General features: G+C 40.4%; 1 protein-coding gene across 8 annotated transcripts in view; it reads left to right on the forward strand.

Annotated features, from left to right (window-relative positions):
• Window positions 1-17,951, forward strand: part of VWA3A (von Willebrand factor A domain containing 3A) — a 247,492-nt gene extending 229,541 nt beyond the window's left edge. For 4 of the 8 annotated variants that reach the window (XM_056534787.1, XM_056534784.1, XM_056534786.1 and 1 more), the window contains 7 exons: window positions 163-307; window positions 3,485-3,629; window positions 6,084-6,229; window positions 6,978-7,104; window positions 8,695-8,792; window positions 16,027-16,094; window positions 17,526-17,949. In XM_056534787.1, the coding sequence (XP_056390762.1) occupies window positions 163-307; window positions 3,485-3,629; window positions 6,084-6,229; window positions 6,978-7,104; window positions 8,695-8,792; window positions 16,027-16,094; window positions 17,526-17,563 (767 nt within the window). In that variant the 3' untranslated portion in view covers window positions 17,564-17,949. Of the gene's footprint in view, window positions 1-162; window positions 308-3,484; window positions 3,630-6,083; window positions 6,230-6,977; window positions 7,105-8,694; window positions 8,793-16,026; window positions 16,095-17,525 lie in introns of all 8 variants that reach the window. The other 4 variants (XM_056534783.1, XM_056534789.1, XM_056534785.1 and 1 more) reach the window with 2 other exon arrangements.
• Window positions 17,952-18,201: the final 250 nt, after the last annotated feature.

The following is an 18,201-nucleotide window of genomic DNA, read 5'->3' on the forward strand; positions in this document are numbered from 1 at the left end:
ATATGATAATAATAGTCACTTTTTATTACAGCAGCAAGGCCTTTTAGTTTTTTTTTATCATCTAAAGCTACTGTATCTATTAAATGTATTGCTAAGGACTGACCTGTCTAACCAACCATTTTGATCCCATTTTTTGTTACCCACGTGTGCTCCATATTACAGGAAGTCGTCGACTGTTTGGCACTATAGTGGAGAATAAAGTGTGTATACTGATTGATGCATCCAGCTCCATGGCTCCCTTTTTGGCAGAACTACAGAAAGGGCTAATATCACTACTATGGGAACAACTTAGACCAAGAAATATTGGGTAGGTGAAGCTTAATTTTTATAGAGAATTATGTTGTATCCATTTATCAGTCATACTCTACAGGCCTGTCTGATTTACTGCAGAAATGTGGAGTTTTGTAAATGTTACCACAAAGAAAATGGCAAACAATAGTTTGTTTTTTCTTTTGTTGTTCAATTCTGGTGCAGTAATCTTATGGGTAATAAAAAGTATTAGGTGATATTTGGCACATGTGTTGTCCTGTACTGTCCATTTTGCTCTGGTCCCGGTGTCACACCATGGCATGCCATGACTAGTGTTGGGCGCGAATATTCGCATTTCGAATTTCTATTGCAAATTTGTGAATATTGCAAATATATTCGCTATATATTTGAAATTGCCAATATTCGTTTTTCACACCATATTCGCATATTCCTTCTTTTCACTTGAATGATGCAAATACACTTGTAAGAGGTTATCAACAACATACCTAGCAGCCAATAGTAGAGTTGCCCCCCCCCCTCACTGTTTTCTTCCTCGAATACGCGAATATGAAAATATTCACATATGCGAATATAACGAATACGCAAAATTTGCGAATACAGGATGAATATTCGTCTATATATTCGCGACATTTTGCAAATTCGAATATGACCAATGCCGCTCATCACTAGTCATGACCCCATCATGTAATGTTACATCTAAAATAAAATGGCTACATCTGGAATAACCTGAACATAGTTAGGACTATTCTTAGAACAGACAAGTGCTTTTTCCAGTCAGTTCTGTGTGCAGTTTACATGATATCCAGCCCCTGCTAACAACTGAGGCGTCACTAGTCTTGTTCTTATTTTTTTCTATGCAATAAATGTTTTTGGAAGTGCAATCTCTTAGCAAGGCTCTACATGCTCTACCAGCTCACCAGTTCTGCAATCCATAAGCAATACAAATGCAAACACACAAAGATTACAGCAGCATACTCTCAAACAGTGGCCCTCCAGATGTTGCAAAACTTCAACTCCCAGCATGCGCTGTCCGGGCATGCTGGGAGTTGAAGTTTTGCAATGCCTGGAGGCCACAGTTTAAGACTACTGCTGTAAGCACTGAGATATATGCATTCTATGAATAATTTTGAATATCATTACTGTTATATTTATTGTGTGTGTATACATATATATATATATATATATATATATATATATGTATATATGATTGGAGTTCTTAGCGCACCATTTGATCAAATTGTGTGTACCATCCCACCACAGTATAAGCTGGGGGACCCCGCAATCTTGCATTCAGCACCCACCTCGGGGAGGAGCTGCACACCACGCTGCCAGCTCACAATCTGCCGACTCCGTCCCTGTGTGACGTCATGCCCTGCCCCCACTATGCAAGTCCATAGACTTCACGATACTCTGGCCCCATGATCGTCTCACGGCAGATTCTGAGCTGGGTGCTGAATGCAAGATTGCAGGGGCCCCCAGCGACGGGACCCCCACGCTCCGACATCTTATCCCATATCCTTTGGATAAGGGATAAGATGTCTTAGGGCCGGAGTACCCCTTTAAAGTAAATTACAGGGTTTGTGAAATATTTTGCGATTCCGGATGCCCTAAATTGTTATTATTTGGAGGCCAAGCACCAGGAAATGCAGCTCTATTACTGTGAACAGAATGATTGAAAAAGAAAAAAATGAAAATGACCTGGACATAAGATGACCCCTAGGAAAGATGGGAAATAATTTGACAATAAGGACATGTTACACTAAGGTGTGTCCTGTAATAAGCGTCACAGGTGTCTTTAAACTTGTAATCTTGCCAAAACTGATGAGACAAAACTGGAGCTTTTTTTGGTAAGTCATATCAGCTCTATGTGCAAAAATGAATCATACAAAGAAAAGAACACTGTACCTACTGTAAACCACCGAGGGGGCGTTATTATGTTTTGGGGCTACTTTGCTGCATCTGGCACAGGGTGTCTTGAATTTGTACAGGGTATAATGAAATCTCAAGACCATCAGGGTATTCTGGAGCAAAATTAGGAAGATTGATCTCAGTCACAGGTCCTGGGTCCTCCAACAGGATTATGACCCAAAACACACAGCTAAAAACACCCAAGAATGGCCAAAAGCAAAGCAGTGGACTATTCTGAAGTGGCTTCTATGGGGGAGATTTATCAAAACCTGTGTAGAGGAAGAGTGGTGCAGTTACCCATAGCAACCAATCAGATTGCTTCTTTCATTTTTCACAGGCAATCTGATTGATTGTTAAGGGAAACTGCACCACTCTTCCTCTACACAGGTTTTGATAAATCTTCCCCTATGGGCCCTGATCTAAATCCTATTGAACATCTGTGGAAGGAGCTAAGACATGCCGTCTGGAGAAGACACCTTGACACCTGAGCTGGAGCAGTATCTTATGAGGAGTGAGCCACGATACCTGGAGACAAGTGCAGACGTCTCATTGAGAGTTACAGAAATCACTTGGTTGCAGTGACTGCATTAAAAGGTTGTGCAACCAAATCTTGAAGGAGTATTCCGGCTTTATACATCTTATCCCCTATCCAAAGGATGTATGATCGCAGGGATCCCGCCGCTGGTTGTCGCGCCCTCTCCCATAGACATAAATGGAGATTGTGTTGCGGGATGCCACATCCTCGTTTCGGAGGCAACGCCCAGCACAGAATACCGGAGGCTGCACCAGGGTCCCGCCGCTGGGGACCCTTGCGATCATACATCTTATCTCCTATCCTTTGAATAGAGGATAAAATGTATAAAGCTGGAATACCCCTTTAAGCTCAGGGCTTCATCATTTTTGTCCAAAACTGTTTCATTATTTTGTTTTTCCAATGATTCCGTTGAACCACAATTCACAAGCAATGTTCAATTCTCATCGTTTATTTTCAGAAAAAAATGTATTCATAATTACTTATGTCAGTTTCAAGTTATTTCATAGGGCATTGTGGACTTTTTGTCTTTATCGGAAGGGTACCAACAATTTGTCCACATCTGTATACACATTTATTTACTGAGGGGTCCATCCCGATGAGGTCACTTTACTGTGGCAGGATGAATGATACTCACAGTTTGATCAGATGTGTGCTAGGAAACTGTTTTATTTACTTGCTATATATGCACAGAGATGAATGCTATTGCATTGTATTTTTTGTGGTGTTTATGCTTAAATGTTGTTGTATTTTTTTTACCTGCAAATTGAACAGGTTTAATATGATAAGCATTACAGAAAACATTGAGCCGTGGCAGGAGTGTTTGGTAGAAGCCTCTGATGAAGCTTGCCGAGATGCTGTGCAATGGCTTTCCAGGATACAGCCCCAGGGAAACACCTGTATCCTTCATGCTTTAGAGGTTGGCAAAATTTAAACCATAACAAATATTTCACTTAATCATCATTTACCCTTATTAAACAGAGATGGCATTGTAAGACATTGGCCCTCATTTACTATTGCAAACCCGACATGTTTTGTCGGGTTGTGCACCAGATTCTGTCACATTGCGCCAGAATTGAAAAAAAAAACAACCAACTCTCCATTTTGCTAAGAAAACCCGAAAAATGGTTGGCTGCCGTGAAAAGGGGGCATGGTCTCTGAAAAGGGGCGTGTTCCCGACATTTCCACAAAAACCCAACATGTGGTGGATTTCAGCTGAGGAAAAGCAAACAGATCAGAGCATGTGTAAAAGAAAAGTGTAGGGAACGTGGAAAATGTAGGGAAACCTTTGTAAATACCCACAAAGAAACCTACACAACACTCTTAGTAAATGAGGGCCATTGTGTAACACAGAGATATCTTGTCCATGTCCTCTTCTCCTTCTGCAGTAAGGAGCAAAAATCTAAATTTAGCCTATGGGATGCAGGTGACTGGAAAAGGTTGGACATGGTACACATTGCACGGTAGAAAATTCATTATTTTTGTTTTCCGTACAAAAAAAAGAGAAACTGAAACGAGGAGCGATGTGACTGAAGGAACTGGCCTTCCAAGTCAGAAGCCAGCAGAGGTGGCACAGGCTACAAACAATCACAGGCTACAAAATAAAAAAGAAATACACAAGACGTGTCATTGAAGATTACAGAATGGGAGACTGTTTCCAACAATGGGCTATCAGCTCCTTTGCCACTTTACTTGCTTTCTTACTCAAGCATTTGAGAGTAAGATTTAGAAGGTAAACAAGAGGATCCAAAGGAGCAATAACAACTTGATCACCGAGAAAGCTCCCAACCCCACTATAAAATCTGTCAATGAGCAGCCAGAAAAATATGAAATAAAGAGCACATTGCTCAAGACAATCTCCAATATAGCGGGTAAATGATTCTGTTAAGCTTATTTAAGAGCTCAGGCATGTGGTACTACATAATCAGAAGTTTATAATGCAACATTTATACCTTGTACAGATGGAAGGAGCTACCACATCGATAATGTCTAACAATCTCCTGGTATTGTCCACACCCTGATGGAAGGTGACAAAGCCCACCTGATATTTATTAATGAAAAAAGGAAGCCAGTCTTTTTAGGGAAATAAGCCTGGTACATTTTAGGTGGTGGGTTCTTGCCTGCCTTAAGGAGGAGGGCGAGAACAGAGCGAAGCATGGAGGAGGGAATGGGAGAATCTCCCCCTAAAAAGGAATTGAATGGGGCAAGAGCTTAGGAAGCAAAGTTTTGTATTAAAGATATGTGAACCAATTTGGGCCCGCTGCCCACCCAGCAGGAAGGGTCTTTATGACCTCAAGAAGTGACTCCACAGTGATTAGAGAATTAAGAGAGACCAATGCCACTGAAGTGCGGGAAGACCGTTAGCAATGGTCAAGAAAGCCTCTAATCTGGCTTCAAAGTAGAAGGCAAAGAATAAAGTTTAGAGTATAAATTCACTCGTAAGAGAGTGGAAATGTCTCGGGGGAGCAGGTTACAACACCAGTAGGAGGGGTGTGGCCGAGGGGCAAGGTCCCAATTCAGAACTTTCGGGAGCAGAATGTCCAAGGCCACACAGAATTGGGGAAGATCTGAGCGTGAGCGTTGTGTGGCAGAACGGATGTCTTTGCGAGCTAACAATGCAAACATAATGTTCTATCTGTACGTGGCCTAGTGGTTCCGCAGGGTCATAAGGAGAGGATGGAGATGGCATTGATTCAGGAGTGTAAGCCTGGAGAGATCTGAATACAATTGTATGGAAGACCCATTGAATTCACAGTTCCGGAGGGACCTGGCCTTGGTCATGATACATTATTTGAGGACAGAGTCATGCACACAAAAAATAATATCTCTGGAAACCACCGAGGCATTCTTTGGTTTTTAACCACCGAAATATCTGCTCATCACTTGTCTTTCACTTCAGAGATTAAAAACTGGGAATGGTGTTTAGAAGGGAGCTGAGACACTGGTCGTGCACATCTGGCTAAAAAGAGTATTCAATGGATGTAGTGTGGTCTGAGTCCACTAAACAGACCCATAGACTACCCTCAGTGTTGGTCTGGGAGGTCTGGTGCCACTGGACCTTCTTCTTTCTAGAACCCCTAATGTGCATGCCATAATGTATGGGAGATTCATAATAATAAATTTTAGGTCTTTCCATTTTTCCCACTTTTCCAACTTGAGAAAATAGAATGTATAATGAAACATTTTATTTAGCTGTATATATGTATTATTCTTTATTCAGGGTGATTGAAACTAGTTTGAATGTGGGTGACAAGGAAAAAGATGAAATAATTATACATAAAACCAAGCCAAACTATTCCTAACTCGGGGGGAGAATAATTAACATAAAATTAACATAACATTTCTAAACGAATTCATTTTCTTCTTGTTCCAGAAAGGTTTTGCTTATCCAGATGTACAAGGTGTTTACCTCCTGACAGACGGGAAGCCAGATATTAGCTATAACCTAATGCTTGCAGAACATCTTGTCAAGTCCCATAATATCAAAGTACACACTGTTACTTTCAACACTTCAGAAAGGTATGTTGCCTAAACCTCATAAGATATACCGTATATGGTAAAAGCTGTCATGGCAGAGTCCACTAAAACCATTTAGAGATTTACCTGTCTGTTGACATCCCCCAATGCATATATTTGGATGGACTATGCTATTTAGTACAGCAGACAAATCTGTATGTTTATGTATGCTGGTCCAATGGAGGCCTAATGGACACTTGATTGGTCATTGTCAGATGAATAGGGGCCTATGCTTTTCTTTGACATGGGAGCGTTTATGGCACATAAGTCAAATGGACAGTGCATTCACAACATTAAAGGGGTACTCCACTGCTCGGCATTTGGAACAAACTGTTCCAAACATTGGAGCCTGCGCCGGGAGCTTGTGATAGCATAACCCCACCCCCTCATGATGTCACGCCCCGCCCCCTCAATGCAAGTCTATGGGAGGGGGCGTAACAGTCGCCACGCCCCCTCCCATAGACTTGCATTGAGGGGGCGGGGCATGACATAATGAGGGGTGGGGCTATGACATCACAAGCTCCCGGCGCCGACTCCAGTGTTCGGAACAGATTGTTCCAAGAGCTGAGCAGCTGAATACCCCTTTAAAGCCTCTTAACAATTGTATTTATGTAACCAAAATTTATTGATTTCAAATAAGAAAAAATCTAGTGTACAATAACTTTTAGTGGAAATCTGCAAGCAGTCACTGTTATTTTTTTAATTTTTTTTAAACAATTTATTTACTTTGTTATCTTGTATCTCTATTTAGGCCAGGAAATGAATTCCTGAAGAAGTTAGCATCTCTGTCCGGAGGGAGATACCATTCTCAACATGGGGATATGGATGGACACTTTGCTGCACACAGGATGTTGACCGAGGGCTTCACTGATGAAGATGTTTGTATTATTTGGGTCTGATTCGCTTGGTCGCTTCCAGAAAGTAAAACGTAGCCATACTTATAGGATTCCTGTCTAACAATTGCTCAAGAATACATTATTTATGGGGAGGTGAAGGGAGCAAGCTGTAGACGAAATGAACTCTCATCCGACAGCTAGTAGGGTATTTGGGTATTTAATAGAAAATTACATATTAAAAAAAATATATACATAACTGTATGTATACCTAAATACAGTCATACAGTTACCAAATAACACCAGTATAGAAGGAGAAAATATTACAATACAAACCTCCTATTTGTATAACTATGTATAAATATATCAGGGGGCAGTACAGAGATCTCTCCTATGATCTATTTATACCCAGGACTGTATCTATAACAAGGGGGCATCCTCTATGTCTAGAGGAAAGAAGGTTTCTACATCAGCACAGATGGGGATTCTTTACTGTAAGAGCAGTGAGACTATGGAACTCTCTGTCAGAGGAGGCGGGCATGGTGAACTCACATTGTGTAAAAGAATTCAAAAGGGGATTTATTCTGACTGCCATATTTGGAGTCGGGAAGGAATTTTTACCTCTAATATGAGGGTTTTTTGCCTTCCTCTGGATCAACTCAGTAGGGACTGATTAGGGATATAGGTTGAACTTGGTGGACTCTGGTCTTTTTTCAACCTTTACTTTTTGCTATTTTACTATTACACAGCCCCTAAATAGTAGTTAGGCCCTCCACATTGCCCTCATATTGTAGTTAGGCACCTCACACTGCCCCATATAGTAGTTAGGCCCTCCATATTGCCCTCATATTGAAGTTAGGCACCTCACACTGCCTCATAGTATTTAGGCTCTCCACACTGCCCCTATATAGTAGTTAGGATCCTTACACTGCCCCCCCCCCCATATAGCAACCTACAAAAACAATACTCACCTGTCACAACACTCCCCTGCAGCTCCTCTGTGTCCTCCCACTGCTCCAGTCCCCCCGCTAGTCCTCTCCCTTGACCTTCTGGTGCAGGCAGTGTGTGACAGTCCTGACAGTATTCAGTGGCATTGTCCAACTGTGTGTGTCTTAAAGACTCATACACAATTAAAAGTTGCGCTGGGCTAGCCCCTCTTAGCCCTAAACTAGGGCATGGTAATGCGCCCTGTGCACACCCCTAAGAACAGCTCTTAATTTAAGAGCCTATCTAAAATTCTTTAGGTTCCATTATCTCCAAAGTTTTACCATTGAAATGCCCATGCTGATCAGCTGGATCTTCAAGCTGATTTCATGCAATGTACAATCGCACTGTGTATTGTATGTTAAATGTAGTTTAAGGGTAGGGTTACGTGTGCCGTATTTGCTGCTGCATGCTTTCCTACCCATTGAAGTCAATGAGTAGCAAAATCATCTGCGTATTTTGCTACCCATTGACTTAAATAGGTAGAAAAATAGAGGCCCTTATTAATTGAGGGAGCACTGTCAGAACCATTTGCAAGCAATATATATATATATACACTTTACATGTATTCTGTTTGATTCATATATGTCATTATTAAAGTTAGGCGCATATAACATATAACTTTTTATTTTATTTTTACTTTCATGATAGGATCCAGTCCTTCCAGTGTTTGAAGGAGATGATTTAAAAATACTTGCAAAAGAAATAGACAAAGCTCGCCGGTTTGTCACCCAAGCAAGATCTTTCCAGTATGTAATTCATTCACATTAATGTATCTTTTAGTAATAACATTTCTGGTTTTAACATTTAATGCCTCAGAGTTAGTTTTGTGCCTTCATTTATAGGTTATGCTATATTGATAGAATTATTTTAAACTCCTATACGTTCTATCTTGTCACCTCTCTCCTTGATGCAGAGCTTAGAATCTAGTACAGTGTTTTCTGAACAGTGTGCCTCCTGCTGTTTCAAAATGACAACTCTCAGCATGCCCAGCAGCCTTTGGCTGTCCAGGCATGCTGAAAGTTGTAGTTTTGTAACAGCTGAAGACACACTGTTTGAAAAACACTGATCTAGTATAACAAGGCTGGATGACGACATTCACATGGTAAACACACAGTAAAAGTATAGGAAAAACACATCATGATCTCACAGTGAGATTACATTTGTATGTAATCGCTGAAACGGACCAAATAGAAAGTTGTCTGCCTACAAAGGTGCCAAAGGTCACAAAGAGATATCAAAAAAATCATGACCAATGATCTAGTAAAAATTGAAATGAACACTGTCAGGTTCAAATACTTTTTTTTGTGTTGTACATCTTGGCAACACATTAACATTAAGAAAATGTTTGCTCCTCTTTATTGAATTCATGGGTTATTAAAAAAACAACACTAGGGGTCCACATACCATCCAGAACATAATCCTGTCCGGCTGCAACATCATCTTTGTCAAGCTAACGCACAGGCAGGGACAAAGTCCAGTAAGTCAGGGCAGGACTAGCACTCCTCTGTGCTCTCTCCTGTCATATCAGACTACAGCATGAAAAAAAAGAGGAGGGGTTACAGAGCAACCTGCAGTGATTGGATGAAGAGACCCAGCACAGCAGACTCAGGGGGGAAGTGAATGTATGGTGATTGAAGGCAAGAGACAGACACGCCCCCTCCAAAGCACAGAAAGATAACCCTAGTGAGCAACAGATAAGAGGTATTTGTGAGAGAAATATAGGTGCTAGACACATAAAAATTATATGTACATGATCAGGATTAGGTACTGAGTATCATGTGACATATTTTGTGGGATATGAAAGGTGCTCTTTAAAACCTAGAGGTCCTAGAAGTATAATAAAGGCCAAGACACACAGAAACTAATCACAGTGTGTTGTTTACTCAAACAATAACAGAAAACAACACCATAATACATCCTAGATGGAGGCCCGGGTTCTAGAGGGTTCTGAAGTGGAGAGGTCCTTCTCTGGCTCCTGGAGCACTTGCTCCTGTAAGGGTGATGGGGACCTGAAGACTGTCCCTAATATAACCCTACATCAGGTAAGAATTTTTAAGGGAACAGAGTCCTCCTTAAAATTAGTTCCAGTTATAAGATTATAGGGTGGTCTCTCCTATTTATCCATTTAACAGCCTTTTCCCTATACAACTACTACTACTACAGACAGGATTTAAGAAAACCTGTAAGGTTACCATGTTATTGTGTAACATCTCTTATCTTTGTTATTAATTGGTGATGCCTGTAATGCATTAGTCAGGCATTTCTATATGCCTAATTTAATCTGTCTTGTTAATAACAAATAGCAATGGTTTATAATTCAATCATATACCAGGACTAAAGAATTCATGGGATAACGGTATCTTTCCTTGAACGGTTATCCAGGGTCAGAAAAACATAGCTGCTTTCTTCCATAATCTGCGCCACTCTTGTCCTCAGGTTGAGTGTGGTATTGCAGCTCAGTTCCATTGAAGTGAATGGAGCCACGTTGTAATACCACAAGTAACCTGAGGATAGGTGGGATGCTGTTTTCCTTTCTACTATCCCAACTCTAGGATCTGCACTTATATTCACAATCCCCAACCCTTGTTTTCGCCCATCCCTTCCCACATGTTGTATGGGCCTGTAAAGCAACATCCTCATCATGTTTCATGTCTCGTTGAAAGGTACTTTTTTTTTTTCTTTTCAAGATTTGAAAAAAGATACCTTTTAACCCACTGAGCCCGCCCTCACTCATCATGCAATCACTCCTCCCTGAGCCTACTGTGCTGTGCTGGGTCTCTTCATCCAATCACTGCAGGCTGCTCTTAAACCCCCTTCTCTCTGTTTTCAGACAGGAGTCTGATAGGACAGAAGTGATCACAGAGGAGTGCTAGTCCCACACTCACTTCCTGGACTTTGCCTGTGCTTCAGCTAGGACAAAGATGATGCTGAAGCTGGACAGGGTCATGTTTCGCATAGTATTGGGACCCCTAGTGGTCTTTTTCTTTTCTTTTTTTTTTGTATAAGCCATGATTTCTATAGAAAGGAGATTAAAAAAAATGCTATACAGTATATTAGAAAGGTTAATGTTTTGCCAAGTTGTACAACATATAAAAAGTTTTGGACAGTGCCCATTTAAGTTAGAAGGACAACTCTGTTGAACCCTAATAAATGCCCCTCATCTGCTGAATATAGACAATCTGTGAATTTATTATATTATACTGTTACAGAGCCAATTTATTATGTAACCATATATTCATGTGGTATAAACACACTGCTCTGCTACTTTAGTTGACTGCAATGGTTAATGTTGTGAGAAGCATTTTCATTCTGCACAGGAATGCCTCTGCTCTGTTGTTATGTGCTTGTTATAGGGCAGTTTATTTCAACTCCAGCTTTGTCAGTGTTTTCCACCCAGGTTGCCTCCCAGCTGTTGCAAAACTACAACTCCCAGCATGCCCGGACAGCCCTTGGCTGTCCGGGCATGCTGGAAGTTGTAGTTTTTCAACTTGTATTCAAACAATGTGTGATTGTAACTTTTTCCTGATTTTAGGAAGGTTTAATGTCCACTTGGACAGAGCTCTATCGGACTCTGTATCATACCTTTCTTTTATACCAAGTATAAGGCTATGCTGTTTTTCACAGACTGATCATTTTAGGGCATAATTCAGACAAGCGTATTGCATGTAAGGCTACTTTCACACTGCCGTTGTGCCCCGTTCATAAACATTCGTTAGGCTTTTTTTTTTTTTCAGCCTTTAACGGCCGTTATCGGGACGGGGCACAACGGGCATTAACGGGTCCCGATGGATCCCATTTACTGTGATGGGGTCCGTCGGGCGCCGTTATTTTGTAGCGGGAGAAAAAGACGGCACATGCAGTAATTTTTCTCCAGCTATTCTCCCCGACTCCCCCGACGGCTGTCACTCTGCCATGTCCTAACAAATGTGTGAAAGAAGCCTAAGGTTCATGCATGAGTAAGGGGGCAGACCCCGAAACGTGGCGTCCGGACTAGAGTGGCAGCGTGAATAACACCTAGCTGTAACAAGTGAAATACTGTTTATAAGAAATATCCTGAAAATGTTATGAGAGAAAAATATCAAAGATATCAAAGATACGTCTAACTGTGAGTTATATTCACTTACGTGCAATACGTTTGTCTGAATTATGCCCTAAAATGATCAGTCTGTGAAAAAAACAGCATAGCCTTCTACTTGGTCTAAAAGAAAAGTTGTAGTTTTGCAACAGCTGGAGGCACCCTGGTTGGGAAACACTGTGCTATGTTGTGGGCAGATATCATCCTGTCAGCTGTACACACTATATACTGTATACAATACATATCAGGAGCTACTCTAATGATCTAGTGCCAACACGCATTTTGCCAGCAGTGCTGACTCCTTCTAAGGGCCTAGATATAGCCTAATGATGTAAAAACATATGACACATACTGTTAGTATCATCAATACTTTACGCACAGCATGTAATTGCAATTAGTATGTGTTATATCAGCCTCTCCCACATTCTTTAGTGCAGTAACTTATACAAATGTAGAACATTCTATGGGTCAAGATAAAACCGTGAAATTCCAGTTACCTTTGCTTCAGGTAGAAAAATTTAAACAGACGACTATTTCTAAGGGTAGATTCACACATACCGTATCCAGCGCAGATTTGCTGCTGTGTTCAACTACCTATTTATATTGATGTAATAGCATTACATCCCCGGCACCAAATTCTGTACGTGTGAATGTACCCCTACAGAAGATGTCTCCCCTGCCCATATGATCTAGGTTATGTGGACATGATATAGAGGGGCTCCTTTATTAGCCAGAAAAGTGGTCTTGTATTGCAACAACCATCTATCTGACATGTCCGGTTGCTTGTGGATATTTGCTGAGGTTGTTGGTAGCTAGTTTTCATGTAAAAGGGGGTTTCTATAGTGAGACAATCCGCTAAAAACATTCCTTAACCCCTTTCCTCTACTTTTTAATTACGGCTCTATTGTCCACCCTCAAAGGGTTGGTGAGCGCTCAGGACACTTTACTGGTCAGGAATGATCAGGGGGCACTTGGGATCATGGCACAAGGAGGATTAGAACTTTTTATCCTTAGCCATGCAACTAGCATCATCCACCCAAATTTGTTTAAACGGCTGATACAAGGTAATATACAATCATTTGATGGTGGAGATAAAAGGTTATGTTCACACATATTTTTGTGATAGTTCAATATCAAATGTTCTATAATATTAGAGAAAGTATCTGGTCCCATGAATGATCAACCCCTAAAGGATATGTGCCGTAAATATACGGCGCTGCAGTGAGTAACTTCGTGCACAGCACCAGCGCGGCTATGAAGCGAGCACAGGAGTTGCGCTTGCTTCATGCACAGCGGGTCCCAGCAGCTGTCAGCAGCCGCGGACCGGCCAGTAAAGGTGGACATCAGCGATCGTGCTGATGTCCTCCATTAACCTCTCAGATGCCGTGATCAAAACAGATCACGGCATCTGCAGCAGTGCAGCACTTTTAATGATCTCGTTGCCCTCGACACTGCCGCAGGGATCCTATCAGCCAAGATGGCGGACGGAGGTCCCCCTCACCTGCCTCCAATCCTCTCCCGGGGTCTTCTGCCTTCCAGCAGACCAAAGCAGAAGATCGCCGATAATACTGATCAGTGCAACCTGATGAGTGCTATAAATAGTTCCCTATAGGGACTGAAAAAGTGTAAAGAAAAAAAATTGTGAAAAGCCCCCATTTTCCCCATTTTAATTAAAAAAGCCTAAAAAATTATAGACATATTTAGTATCGCCGCATGTGTAAATATCCGAACTATAAAAAATATAAGGTTATGAACCTGCACGGTGAACGACGTAAATGAAAAAAAAAAAGTCCAAAATTTCAGCTTTTTGGTCACATCACATTGCTAAAAAAAATTTATGAAAAGTGATCAAAAAGTCACATATAGGCAAAAGTGGTACTAAAAAAAACTGCAGATCATGATGCAGAAAATGGACCGTCACACATCCCCATATACACAAAGTTAGAGGTGGTCAAAATAGGGCAATTTTAAACATACTGGCCCACATTTATCATTGTCTTTAGGTTGTTTTTTGTGTCTAAAAAAGGGGCAAAAAAGGCGCCAGCAGGGTTTTCTACACCTTTTTTTGGCCATTTTTGTTTACACATTTCTGCTGATTTTGAGTTGCAATCCACTGATTACGGCAATAGACATGATATGGAAGGGATTTATCATTGCGCCTTTTTGTAAAAAGGAGCAAAAAAAGGCGCAAAGCCACTGAAAAGTCTCTAAAACTACACCATTTCTGTCTACACATACACCAAAAAGCTACACCATGTCTGGGCTGAGACATGGTGTAGCTTTTTGGTGTATGTGTAGACAGAAATTTCAGAAAATGTGGACCTTCACAAAATTTATCAAAGCTCTTTTACCTTTTAATAAATTTGGTGCTCCTACACATTTTCAGCACACAAAAAAAAGGTGTAAAAAAATTTACAATAATAGAAAAGTATGTAACTATGGGTATTATTTTAATCGTATTGACCCAAAAAATAAAGAAAACGTAATTTTACCGTAAAGCATGAAAATGAACCCCCCCCCCACCACCACCACCACCACCAAATTTACCAAATTGTGATTTTCATTAAAATTTCCTTACTCAAAATTTTTTTTGGGGGGTTTAACATACATTTTAGGGTAAAATTTGTGACGTCATTACAAAGTACTATTGGTCGCGCAAAAAATACAAGCCCTCAGATGGGTCTGTGAATGGAGATATAAAAGTTATGGAATTTAGAAGGCGAGGAGGAAAAAACGAAAACACAAAAATTAAATTGGCTGTGTCCTTAAGGCCAAAATGGGCTGTGGCCTTTTCTGTACATAAAAATGCAGCTATAGGCTTTAGATTTCACCTTTTACACTGCATGAAAATTTATGGCAACACTACAAGAGTGTTGTACAAAAGTACAGTGTGGGAGATTTATCAAACCTGTGCAGAGGAAAAGTTGACCAGTTGTTCAAAGCAACCAATCAGATCACGTCTTTCAATTTCAAAAAGGCCTCTGAAAAATAAAAGAAGCAATCTGATTGGTTGCTATGGACTGGTCAATTTTGGTCACTGTCACTAAAGACCTGCCATTTTGGAGGTGCCCTGACCCAAATGTATGCTTGCCTATATTCCTGGTCTGAACACAACAAAACTCTACTTGCAGCGTTTTTTTTCCTCGTTTTAGGCGCCGCTATAAACTTTGATTGCAGCGATTAAAGGGTTAATGCCGGACATCAGCCCAATCGGCGTTGTACGACATAAGCCGTGGACCCTGGTTACTGATAGCAACCGGGACTCACCTGGCATAAAGCACACTCGTACCAAGCGTGCTTGGTGGATGTACGCTCCAACTACACCATCACAACCTGTGTATAACATCAGTATACCTAGACTGACTTTGATAAATGTCCTTAATAGCTTCAACAACTGCCTAATATATCCCGCCCCTTGACAGGTACCACTGTCACCAGATATTCAAAGTTATTCAATTCACCTATCAGTGGTTTTAAAGTTATGGCTGATTGTGTATATATAGATTGTATATAAACCATAAGTTTATAATAAGATTTTCAGATTCAGCAGAGTAAATCATATTATTAAAGGGGTACTCTGCTGCTCAGCGTTTGGAACAAACTGTTCCGAACGCTGGAGGCGGGAGCTCATGACGTCATAGCGCTTCCTCAATGCAAGTCTATGGGAGGGGGCGTGACGGCTGTCATGCCCCTTCCCATAGACTTGCATTGAGGGGGCGGGGCATTACATCATGTGGGGGCGTGGCTATGACGTCACAAGCTCCCAGCTCCAGCGTTCAGAACAGTTTGTTCCAAACGCTGAGCAGCAGAGTACCCCTTTAAACTGCATTTCAATCTTAGGCATCATTAAAGCATTAGGATCACTTTAGAACAACTTTTGGTAAACTACATGTTATTTATAACAGGTCTCTGATATTAGAAAAACAGATGTCTGCCTCTAGAGATGCCTCCATGGAAGGAAGTGATATCTCAGGTAAGGAATAAGAATAAAGTTTACAATGGTGCTGAACTATCTGGTAAGTATTGTTAGTAAAATATGTAACAGGATTTTGAAATTGCTATTATACATATTAAAACTATAAAGCTCATCTTCCCTTTCTATATGGAAGTCATCACAGTAGATAGGTAGGGAGAGAATTCTTCAGTGGGGGCTATCAACTTTAGTCTGACCATGATTTTGATTAAAGTGTATCTGTGATTTAAAGGATTTTAAAATCCTGCATTTTGTTAGATTAACCCTTCAGGGTAGTGACAAGGTAATTTTAGTTCTCTCACTGCTGCTAAAAGAACCCTGAGAGCCCCCTCCATTGTGTATACCTATTTATATTCCTCTTCATTTAAGGGGTAGGGCCAGAGTTGGGCTATATGCCAGTAGTACACATACATTAAATTACTTTCCCTTATTCCTTTGGAAAAGCACAGCAAAGTACATACTCTTCTCTGTTATGCCATGTCAAAGTGCTCGTATAAGTTCACTGAACAAGCTAAACTGTGCCAGAACATAGTTTACATAGTACAGTACAATAGATGGCCTCTTCAGGAGAAGGTGTTATAAATTAACTGGATTTTGTATGGAGCTATGTGAGAGGGAAAAAAAAGCAACAGCACCACAAGGTTACACTCAGCATTTCATACTGAGATGCTAAAGATAGGAAAAAGAGGAGATTACACTGCAAAACTCTGGCAATAGATCCACAAGGGCAGCTGCCCTGAGTGTGCCTTAAAGGGGAACACCACCGGCCGCCAAGCTCCGTCCCATAGACTTGCATTGAGAGGGAGTGGCCTGACATCACGAGGGGGCGTGTCCAACCCCCGCAGCATGCACACAGAGTTTGCAACTAAATGTTCCGAACACTGGCCAGTGGAAACTGATGCTAGAACTACTGATCCCATTCATTTGAATGGGACAGTTCACAGTCATCCAGCGTCTCAATTTTGACGCCAGATGGTTGAACACGCCGGAGGGCACCGGAGAGGGGAACGCAGCTTGCTGTGTTCCCTTGTCCATTGCCCAGAAACAATGGATGCTGGATGCCATACAAGTTGTCATCAGTTGTGTCGAGATTTAGGCTGAGGTCACCTATGCCGGATGCCGGACATATGTGAACCCAGCCTAATATATATATATATATATATTAGCAATAGAATTGTGTAGCAGCCAGTGATAAGAAAATTGCTCTGATTTACATCTCCAGCATAGGCTAAAGTATCTACTATATGATTTGGGGATTAAGGGGTCTACCAAGGTGCTGGAATACATGTAAAGAAGATACAACAGTGATGACATTCTACCAAAAGTGTTCTGCTAAATGGAAATTCAAAGCGGACTTTACAAGTGTATAATGACTGTGCCATGCGGATATATGCTAGGCTGATTTTAATCTTTTATTTTTTTATATAACAGATGAAAGACACAGAATCCCAGCTGAAAAAGTCACTTAACCCATCAAAGAACACAGAAGAGAAGAAATGGAAATTACTATATAAAATTACTATATATATATATATATATATATATATATATATATATATATGCGTTTTTTATTCAAATCTGTGTGTGCATTATATATTCTTTTATCATTAGAAGTATTCTTGGATATAACATGTAAAAGATGAAATATAATAATAATATTTCATTATGACCAAAAAAAGTTAGAGAAAATGACTTAATTTACCTAAATAATACAGGGAAAGGGAATAGAATGATCTATGTTTTCTGCCCCAGGGATGTTTTTATATATTTTTTTTATAATAATAAAGTATATTTTATGCTCTTTGTACAATGTTTCATGTTCACATTATATTTATACCTTATGAATAACCTCAACTATGTAATAAAAAAAAAGCGTTGGAATTATAGACATTAGCGGATTTTACCAATTACAGTTTTCTGGCAAATTCTTGCGCAGGCCACGTTTTGATAAATAATAAAAATGTTGGCTCTTTCTGTGTTTTGTGCAAAAATGTAAAGTGTTGCACAAAAATTAGCAATTTTTTTAGACTAAATTTATAGTGTTTGCATTGATAAATTGTGTATTATATGTGATTGTAGAATTCCCCAATGTTATTCTGAGGAGGAG

The sequence above is a fragment of the Hyla sarda genome, chromosome 8, assembly GCF_029499605.1.
Source record: "Hyla sarda isolate aHylSar1 chromosome 8, aHylSar1.hap1, whole genome shotgun sequence".
NCBI lineage: Eukaryota > Metazoa > Chordata > Amphibia > Anura > Hylidae > Hyla > Hyla sarda.